This window comes from Cephus cinctus, unplaced genomic scaffold (assembly GCF_000341935.2).
Source record: "Cephus cinctus unplaced genomic scaffold, Ccin1 Ccin1_scaffold0168, whole genome shotgun sequence".
Lineage (NCBI taxonomy): Eukaryota > Metazoa > Arthropoda > Insecta > Hymenoptera > Cephidae > Cephus > Cephus cinctus.
Window position 1 is genome coordinate 2,801,078 of NW_014332892.1, and position 9,823 is coordinate 2,810,900.

Below are 9,823 nucleotides of genomic sequence, written 5' to 3' on the forward strand. Positions count from 1 at the left end.
GTCAGCCATGCTAGTGTCCTCACTTGTCCACACAGTGAACGATTCAGACGTCTGAATTTCGTTGACACAATCCACTATTGCTCGTGACTCCAGCTTATGATTATATCGTTCTCTAATCTCGGAGTTTGGTGATGAGACAGTGAGGTAAATACTTTGAATTTCTTATATTTTATAGAAGCAGATAGAAGTTTCATGAATTCCCGATAAGTCGTTATTTTCTAGAAAATGTAATACCTCATATAGAGCTACGACTTTTCGTAGAGGCTGAAGAGGATCCAGTAAATAAGAGAAACGTTGATCATACGTTTTTATAAATATAACCTGTGGGACGTTAAGATCAAGAATAACAGCTGCAAAAATAAAAAATGGTTAAAATTGCCCTCTTCTTAAAAGCAAATTTGGACAGCATAGAAGAGTTAAAGCCTTTAGGTCCAGATTTTCAATGGTGTCTTAAATTTAAATGCAGTAACTGCGATGAGGTCCTTGAGAAATGGCAGTACATGTCTCTGTCAGTATTTACACGATCACCAAGGGGAAACATGGTGAATCATTTTGTCAGCAAATGCAAACTATGTCATCGAGAGAACTCCATGACCATTTTAGAAGACACCATTCAGTCATACACTATTGATGATAATGGTGAATTCAAACAAATGGTAGTATTTGATTGTCGAGGGATAGAGCCTATTGACTTTTCACCAGGAGAAGGATGGTATGCGCGAGCTGTTAGTGAAGGAAAAGAATTCGAGGATGTTGATCTATCTGAAGGCGAATGGGCTGATTATTGTGATAAGACTAAGACCCCCTGTGGGATTTTTGAGATTGAGCACAAATTTGAGAAGGTAAAGTAAATTATAAATGAACGTGTGTATCCACACAATATTAAGATTTTGACTATTCTGACACTTTTGGCTTTCCGTGTGATATGTAAATGATGAGACTTATTGCCATTTTAATGTATTAAAAAATGATTAATAAATGAGATAATTATTTGGAGAAAATTTACTATTTTCTTTTGAGATTCTTTATATCTATATTGTATCAATAATGGATGTATTAACAGCATAGACAAAATGTAAATCTGACCTCGCAATATAGAATAAATAAAATATGAATAAATGACAAGAAAAACAGCTTATATATCCAACGACATAATATAATTTATTCATAATCATATACAAAAAACCCCATTTAATTTCATAAATGGCTTGTTTACATAGGTAATATTGTTTGTAACAATATTTTCATTTTAATGAAAAGTTTTCGATTTGCCAATTCCACCCTGCGAGGTCCATCAAATGACTAGAGCCAATCGCTGGCAGGGCGACTGCTCGAATAATCATTAAGTAACTATTTCGTTTTAATCATTAGAATTTGGACAGATGCTTTTTAGCATAGACAATACAGTTTCCATAATTTTGTGCTCCTGGAATGTTCGGACATAAAACTTAAGAGACAATCAAAGATCCACAATATCTCAGAGTTCAACTTATACATTAATTACAGAATCATGATTCTCACTTAATATTAAACTAATTATGTACATCATTTAAGTCTCAAAATCCACAACATAGTTACGCCAATTAGTTTAGTTCGTAACGTACGTATTACGTACATTAACGATTAAAGAACCAACGTTCCAACGTTATATCGAATAATTTAGTTACAACTAATTACGGGAAAAAAAAATAAATAAAACAATGAAACCGAAATAAATGCAGTTTCTCCTTCTTTCTTTTCCCTTTCTTTCTCTTTCTAACATACTGAGTGCCCTAATACGCTAGGCAAGGTATTCACCTAATCCTACTTCAAGTGTCTCTAAATGTTTCATATTGACCTATGACCTCCTAATATCTAACACAAATGAATATGTGCGCATTACAATATCTTCCCATCTCGCAAAAATTCTTAAAGTAAATCACATAAGAATGTATAATCGCTAATAAGTTTAATCTAAACGACGAGAATTGATAACGCTATCAGTCTATTCTCACAAAAATATCACTATGACTGAAAGTGCATCATAGATTAAAGTGATACCAGAGTCAAAGGTATGATGAATGACAAAGTTAAACAAAACTTCACAATAACTGTCGTTAAAGGATCGTTATCGAACCATCAATGAACCATAAAGATTCTCTCTTATAGGTATATGAAACAATCATTAATTAATTTTCTTAAATTAGTAATATAATTAATCCGAAAGGACAAACTGGAAAGTATCATCGCAAACGACCCTGGTACACGTAGAAAAGAAATAGAAATCATTCCTCAGAGATGAATTTTTATCCTTTACTAAATTCTAATCTAGACGTTCTATAGACCTCCTCTCGAGTAATTCTATTATAATGTTACTAACGGTAGGTATACTAATCTCGGTGTAGTACCATTGTTTAACTATGCAGATCTTTTATTATATCTTTTTTATCCTAATCCTTTATCTTTGGTATACAATAGGGAAATCCTCATTCTATCGGCAGAAGTGACAAATGTCTTTGCAGATTGTATTATCTTTATAATCTCAGTTGACTGTGTCGATTAGGAACAATGCCATTAGAAATGATTTGAGAGAAAAAAAAAACATTAGTTTGAATTACAAGAAAAATAAAATATACAGAGGAAATAGATTAATCACGATTTGAAAACGCATTAACGATAATAAGTTGATTCTAATCTAAGGCGATTCGAGAGAGGTAAGCTATTATTATTAATATTGTTATTATTACTGTTGTTATTAAATCAAACTTGCCTTGAATAATTTTCTAATTATTCTTTCAAAACGTAGTTGTCTAAAAGTGCGCTTTCATTTTCTTATGTATGTTTACTCTGCGATAGAAAGAGTTTGAGGGTACTATTCTTTTTTTTTTTTTACTTTTCTTTAATTATTGTTTTACTTAGGACTGGGCCATATTCACTGGGCTAACGAATTACGATTATCTTTCTAACGGGTAGTCGATTATAATTTAATTCTTGAAATCATCTACTAAACAACTATTGTGTATCTGTTAAGAGTGTCTGCAGGGTAGTTTTTGTTATCGCTTCTAAATCTATGCTCTTGATCCTCGTTTAACGTTACTATGCGTCATGCTATTATTTCTTTCTTTCTTTTTCTTTTCAACGTCACACTTTTTTTTTGGCGTTTTCATTTTCGTTACACTAGGCATGATATGGATAATAAGAGACCCTCGAATAGGCCCATTCTATGCATCTACGCATACTAGTATTCCGATAGGAGGCTCACAATGTTTATACCGCTATATTCAAACTAGATGAAAATTATTAAGAAAGGAAGATCTCGATTTAATTATAATCGACGCGAATAAAATCAACTGTACAATCAAAAGTGTAAAACAAAAGGTCTTCTACACCCCATGAGTATTCATGACCTCGAGAACTTGTTGGACTCGAAAATAATTATCGGTACGTATCCGGTAGAAATAGATAAGTCAGGCTGATTCCCAAACCTCAGGAATCCTCGAATGGCGGAAAACCGAATAAATAGAAACCCTTGCGTGTCAAAAATAGCGTCCCTTGCACATTGACAGAACGAACAGCAGAGGAAAATGTGTCCAGAAAATATTTGTAGCATCTTTAAATTTTCATTTCTCGTACCACGTACACAGGCAGAAAAATATATCCAGTCGCGCGTAGAGCATACTCATATATATTATATATAGTCACATTCGCCATTATCATTTTTGCAAAGTACTGAGAAATCGCTATGATACCATTGGGGAATCCCTGGTGCGAATGTCAAAATAGTACAGGGATATGCATTGCACCGTTAACACGTAACATTAGAGTTCACCTTGTATAATCATTGAATTCCAAAATCATTCTATTTCCTCATACGCACCCAGGGCCACCCGATAAATTCGTCATGTGTTATCCTGAATTACGTTCGCCTTTTTTTTTCTTTTTCAAAAAGTCGTACCGTATTATCAAATATATAGTATACATATACATTGAAGTACTGTACTTCAGTGATAACGAAACTGCCCTTAAGGCATGTCGTCGCTTATAACAGACTCTAAGCAAGTCTGCTTCAACGTGGCTGACTGATCCTCCAGGCTACGCTTCAAGCCTTCGATAGTCTGCATGAGCATTTGTCGGCGTAGTTGAGAAAGCTGATGTTGAAAAAGTTGAGTATCCTGAGCGTTCATATTCGCCTCTGCTTCGAGTCTCTCTTGCCTCAGTTGCGCAACCTTTTCTCTCAAGGATCGCCTCGAGTCGTCTGGAAAATCCGTACAATTGAGAATTCCATAAAGAAAGGTGGAGGACAGTCACGTTCATGACGTGTGAGTAACGTGATAAATGCATGACACAGTATACTCCATTTGCTTATTCAATGACATAAATAAAATATATACCAGTGTCGTCGGTCGCCGTGTCGCCGTCTGAATTTCTGAGCATGGCATGATGTTCACCCAGAGTCTTTTGAATCCGGCCGTAGGTCGCACTTCCGGCGTAAACCTTTCTTTTGACTGGTTCGCTCTGAGGACAATAGGACGAGGCTTCTCTGATTGGACCCATGTCGACGGATCTAAGAGATTCAAGATACCTTTTCGATTGGTATTAACGAATATAGCAAAAGTACTGTTTGACGGGGAATTTTTGTTTTCAGGATAAAAAATATTATCAAAAATCACCTGAACGTTAGCAGAGGAGCTTTTCGTCTGACCTCACAACGCTCTTCGGAGTCTGATGAACTTGAGGTCAGTCCTTCCTCCTTGGTGAATCTAGGAGTGCGAATGTCTTTTCTAGCCGGTATGGACTTTTCCCGCTGAGATGTTAACACTTGGTTCTTATTGCACAGGGACGTTATACTGCGTTCGTTAAGGTTCGGAGAGCCCAAGCCATTGTAAAGATTGTTGGTCATTTGATTTCTAAGGGTCTCTTTAAGCTCGGGTTCCGCGATACGTATACGTCCCTGCATAAAGTTCCTGCTGGGTGAATTCTGCGGCGTCTTCCTAGACATTGCTGGGGAACCAGGACACTTAGGTAAGTCCTGCTTGTACGGATTCTCCTTGGGGATTATGGTACCTGGTGAATTGCGTTCCATGAATCTATGAATGGGCGAACAGGGTTGAGTGAATTGTCTCTTGGGACTGGTGTGCTCCAAGTCCTTGATACTTCCGCTCTGAAGTTCCGGTTGGGAATTTCGACTCTTCGACAGAGCCAGCTCGATGTTGAGTTCAGTATTTTTAATCAGCTCGACACGTTTATTCGCCAGGCCATTGTGAATCTTCCTAGGTGACGGTATAATCGGCGACGAATGATTCTTCATATTCACCAGGATATTCTCTGCCTCGAGGATGAGCTCCTTGTACTTTCTATCGGCTTCCTTGTCAGCTTCCATTAATGCAATTTCCGAGGCAAATGTCGTCATGTACGTATTATCGGTTAGTCGCTTCCTGACCATATTGCCGTTCACGTAGCTCACGGAATTCGATCTTCTCTTAACAATCTCACTCTCGACAATCGTAGGCTCTATCGTACAGTTATCGTTTATCTTTATCGGCGACAAATTCTTGTTAACGTCGTGCTTCCTTCTCCTTAGACAAATCGGAGTGCCGCCCACGCTTCTGCTACCCTGATTGAATCCCGAATTCTTAAGCAGCATCCTCTCTACCAGTACGCGATTCAAATGAGCCGTCTCGTCGTCACACTTTTCCAAATTTGCTTTTCTTCGCTGCGACACGCGCTTCTTTCTCTTTTCACTCTGCTTGTCGTCCACTTTCTTATGCCGGATGCTCTGCCGCTTCGTACCACCTCGAACGCTCGATCTGTGAGACGCACTCTCCTCCTTACAGCGACGTTTCAAAAATGACTCCCGAAGTCTCGTGCCACGTCGATTGAGCTCGCTGGTGAATGTGAAGTACGTGCAGTGTCCGGTATTTTGAAAGTGTCCGACGCCATCGAGTTTATCCAGATCGAGGAAGGAGCCGTTGTCGATGTAGTCGAAATCGTCATTCTCGAAGGGATCGTTCTCGTCGCCGCCATCCTGACCAGTGTCTATATCCGAGAGGGAATCTATATAGTCCTCGCAATCGGTTGGATCGCTATCCGAGAGGATGTCCGTCTCCTTCTCGTACACGTAACTCTCATCGAATTTACCCATCATCTCGTTGAGGGTGATGTCGTCCTCCGAAGAGCGAATACTCCTGGTCACTGAAGACGCTGACGAACTGCTGCTGCTACGTCGGGGAAGAGGTACCTTAGGTCTGATTTCCATACCCGGTGAAATTCTCCAGTTCTGATTGATCCTGAAATAGGAGTGATCATTATTATTTCATAGTTTCCTCCCCTAATCGTCTACGACTACCGGAACTTGAGTGTAACGACTTCCTTTAGAGCGTAAATTTCAATCGGATACCAACAACACAGTGAGAAGTAAAAGGAGAACAGATAGAGGAGGAGGAAGAAGAGCAAGAAGAAGAGGATGAGCTGTCACGTCCCGTCGCCGCTAATTAAAGACTGTGAAGACTTTTGAAGCGGCACTCAATGATCAGGCAGACCAAGATAAAATTTACAAACACTCAATTTTCCCTGATGATGACGCCTGACCCGACCTAATCTTGTTCAGAAAGTCATCATCAAAGTACCCAAGGTACAAATCGCTCCAATTCCCTTGATCAAGCGTACTGTGTTATTCGTTTACATGTCCGACACGATACTGTGACAGTTTTTTTAAATAAGATTACCCTAGCCAGGTCTGACGCCAGACATCATCAACAATGATCATTAGATACTAACGGACTACGTCCAGCGCTGAGACTCTCCTGACGACCTTCTCGTCTTTTACTAAGACTGTCCCGAGGGTTGTTCACGTTCACGTCACTGGCACTCCCAGAGGATTCAGTCAGCTTCAGACCAGAGCTGCTACTCGTTTCGTCGAGGGTAAGTCTCGACTTGAAGCCGGCAGTGCTGGAGCCTGAAGAGTTGGCCGAGAGCCATGGATTCGTCCTGATGCGCGAACGTTGCCTGGGTGATTGGACAGGAGGTGAAACAAGAGGTGGCGGAATTGAGGAAGGTACTGGCAAATTATTTCGCGACGAATCAGCAGAGTAGGACTCGGTACGTCTGTGGCTGGAGGGTTTTTGTTGCAGCTGTTGTTCCTGTTGCTTAGAGACCTGGTTGATTGGATCGTCAGGACCCTGAAAGAAAGATATATTAATTTAACTTTGTTGGAAAAGGTGAAAAATCATTTTCAAGAGACTTCAAGGAGTATCAATATTTTCTCAGCTGTTCAGCTTGCTCCTCGTCGATTTTATTTATAGAATAAGACAGCTTCAACCCCTTTTCTCAAGGGGATGAAATTAGTTTGCTCTTCAGACCCGGGATACCTAACGGGATCCTCCTGCAGGACAAAGCTCGGAATCTGATTGCGTGCTGAACTCGCGAACTCCACAAAGTTTATCCCGAGTGAAGTTAGGTTTTGTTCGAGACAGTGGCGCCAATCACTGGTAATTAAATCGATTCGATAACCCACGTCGAACGTCCAGGCTCTACTTCAGGATATCTAGTGTAATCGAAGCTATCGTCTGCTATCCGATTCTCTTGCCAAGGATGGAGCAATGGGGATGAGACTGAACGACTGGACGGGACGTGGGAGTGGTGTTCGGTGTTTGTCATTTATTTTCAATATACTTTTTTGTTCATACCCTTTTAGCTTACACCGATCGATCGAAGCGACGTACACATTGAACAAGAAGTTATTTGAGCTCCGACACGACGACAAAAGGCTCGGGATAAAAAAGTTTCAATTGACAACCAGTAATATTTCGGAGAAGAAAAACTGTTAGGACTGTTTCTGTGAAATTTTCAAATAACGATTTTTCGAACCTGGGACTTTTATCTGGACAACGAGTAATTTAATTAGCATATTAAGCGTCCCGCGCTTATTGCCCGTCGAATTGGCAGGGTCGATAGGTTGGGAAATAAAAAATAAAAAAGTAAAATACTCTGACGACTCTTTCTACCCCGCTCTTTGCATTTACCTCTTTGCAAAATGACAGATATACGTATTTATCAATGTACGAAAGCCCAACGTGGCATTTACCAAGTGAACATAACTCACGGGTCTAGTCATTATTTTAAGTCTGGACAGAATGTAAATGAGAAGCGTCGAATTCAACTCAAATTTTCAGTACAAAGTTTTAGGCGGATAAAAAAAAAAGGTTTCAACGTAATTACAATTGTTTCCTTTGTCTCTAGAATATCTTTTTGACAAAAGCGCATTAGTAATGCATATACGAGTGGATTTTTATTCCACAGAAAAAAAAAAAAAAAAAAACAAAATACATGATAACTCCACGACCATTATGGGAGAATAAAATCTCTTAACGATACTTCCGCCACGTTTTTCTATCTCTCGTTAAAAACCTCGCTCGAAACTATACCACGGTGTATTTCCGGAACGAGATAAACGGGTCCGCAACCCGGTATGTCAAAGCTTTGCCAGTAACAGAAGACCGTAGGAAAAGGAAGCCCTTTTGAGAGGTAAAACCAGAGGTGAATCCCGACGAAGCGATGCTAATCTCAGATGTGCAAATTTCCTCTTGAACCTTCCTACGGGTCAGCCGAGTGTATCTGAGCCAGAAACAAAATCCGGCATCTCCTCGAGACTCAAGTAATTTTGCAAGTAAGCGAGATGGTTACTAAAAACAAAAGGGGGGAAAAAAAATTAGAAAAAAAAAACACAGTGCTCAAAGTCCAGAATAAATGTTGGATATTTTCTAATTAAGTCCGACACGAAGGTTCATTAATAAAAAGGTCATGAATAATTGTCTGAACCTGAAGTCAGGATGACCTGGGTATAATTAAAAACTTTTCAAACCATCCTCCTGTCCAATGGTCCACGTACTTTTAACACCCTCCGTTTACCCGTCCAATAAAAATTCCACTGCCCCCAATCAGCGCCTATCTGCAAATGCCCAGAGTGTACAGTACATAGAGAAAATAAAATTATTCGCCAACCCCTCAGAGCCCATAATGCTAATAACCAGCCCGTTATCCAGCCCTCACCTTGTTAGGGGTGCTCGTTCTGAGATCCCTCGTCTCCTTATTCTCCCTAGGCATTTTCCCAGATTCCCCAGACTCCTGGGAATCCCCGACCTTTCCATTTCCAGCAAGGGTCGAGAGTCCAGCCTCCCTCTTGGCCCTGCCCTTGCCGCTTTGAAAGTAGTGCGTTCCTGTCCTAATATTTATGTAATACTCAGGAGGAAAGCTCGTCCCGGGCGACGTCCCGTCGGTCGAGTATCCGGTGCTGTAGGCACTCTCCGGCGACGACAGGTTCACGCTTCCGGTACCACCGGAAGTACCCGAGGACGTAGTAACCGCAGTGTAGCTGCCAGTCTGCAGGTGGATGTTGTCGACGTTCTTGGTTGGCGCCTCCACCGGGTGTATCTGGGAGAAAGAAAACATCACGTAAGGAAGACTGATCCAGAAGAAGCTTTAGTAAGGTATCTCCCGGAGATTGATTTATTGGGGTTCAAGGGTTCAACGGTCGATCTGGCCAAGCTCAAGTAGCGAAGGTCAGCAAGGGCATAAACTGTCTTGGTTAATAATTCATTTAATCATTCGAAAGTGACGCTTCGCCGGAAGATCGCTCGATGATCGCTCCAATGATCCTTGGTAGCCGCTGAGTGTATATAGGCGTTTGGCTGGGTAACCTTCTTGAGAATTCATACGAGCGTCTGGTGCCTCTGTGGAGGTTGAAAGAGGAAAATGTAGTAAAAGTGGGATGTATAGAGGCGGGAGGGAGGGGCGGCCGGGGATGGTAAGAATTGCCGACGAGCACTAATTGGGTGTGCATGGTCTT

The 9,823-nt window shown here is 40.6% G+C and overlaps 2 protein-coding genes across 14 annotated transcripts in view; one reads left to right on the forward strand and one right to left on the reverse strand.

The window, feature by feature from the left end:
• The first annotated feature begins 5 nt into the window (after nt 1-5).
• On the forward strand, nt 6-1,001 carry LOC107264012 (UPF0587 protein C1orf123 homolog). Of its 3 annotated transcripts, none has more exons than XM_015731840.2 (2): nt 6-144; nt 262-1,001. In XM_015731840.2, the coding sequence occupies exon 2, from the start codon at nt 366-368 to the stop codon at nt 849-851; it is 486 nt and encodes a 161-aa protein (XP_015587326.1). In that variant the 5' UTR covers nt 6-144; nt 262-365; the 3' UTR covers nt 852-1,001. The 3 variants fall into 3 exon arrangements, with proteins under 3 accessions (XP_015587326.1, XP_015587325.1, XP_015587324.1); XM_015731839.2 differs by having other exon boundaries at nt 7-144; nt 209-1,001; XM_015731838.2 differs by having other exon boundaries at nt 9-144; nt 223-1,001.
• Nucleotides 1,002-2,820: 1,819 nt separating this feature from the next.
• Nucleotides 2,821-9,823, reverse strand: part of LOC107264002 — a 51,647-nt gene continuing 44,644 nt past the window's right edge. For 7 of the 11 annotated variants that reach the window (XM_025081452.1, XM_015731804.2, XM_015731805.2 and 4 more), the window contains 6 exons: nt 9,028-9,408; nt 8,867-8,926; nt 6,757-7,157; nt 4,650-6,266; nt 4,371-4,561; nt 2,821-4,234 (listed from right to left, as the gene is read on the reverse strand). In XM_025081452.1, coding sequence (XP_024937220.1) covers nt 4,002-4,234; nt 4,371-4,561; nt 4,650-6,266; nt 6,757-7,157; nt 8,867-8,926; nt 9,028-9,408 — 2,883 coding nt within the window. In that variant the 3' untranslated portion in view covers nt 2,821-4,001. The remainder of the gene's footprint in view (nt 4,235-4,370; nt 4,562-4,649; nt 6,267-6,756; nt 7,158-8,866; nt 8,927-9,027; nt 9,409-9,823) is intronic. The other 4 variants (XM_015731811.2, XM_015731808.2, XM_015731810.2 and 1 more) reach the window with 4 other exon arrangements.

Bases quoted from the DNA above. Each gene is read 5' to 3' on its own strand.
- LOC107264012 (XM_015731840.2), top strand. From the start codon at position 366: ATGGTTAAAATTGCCCTCTTCTTAAAAGCAAATTTGGACAGCATAGAA.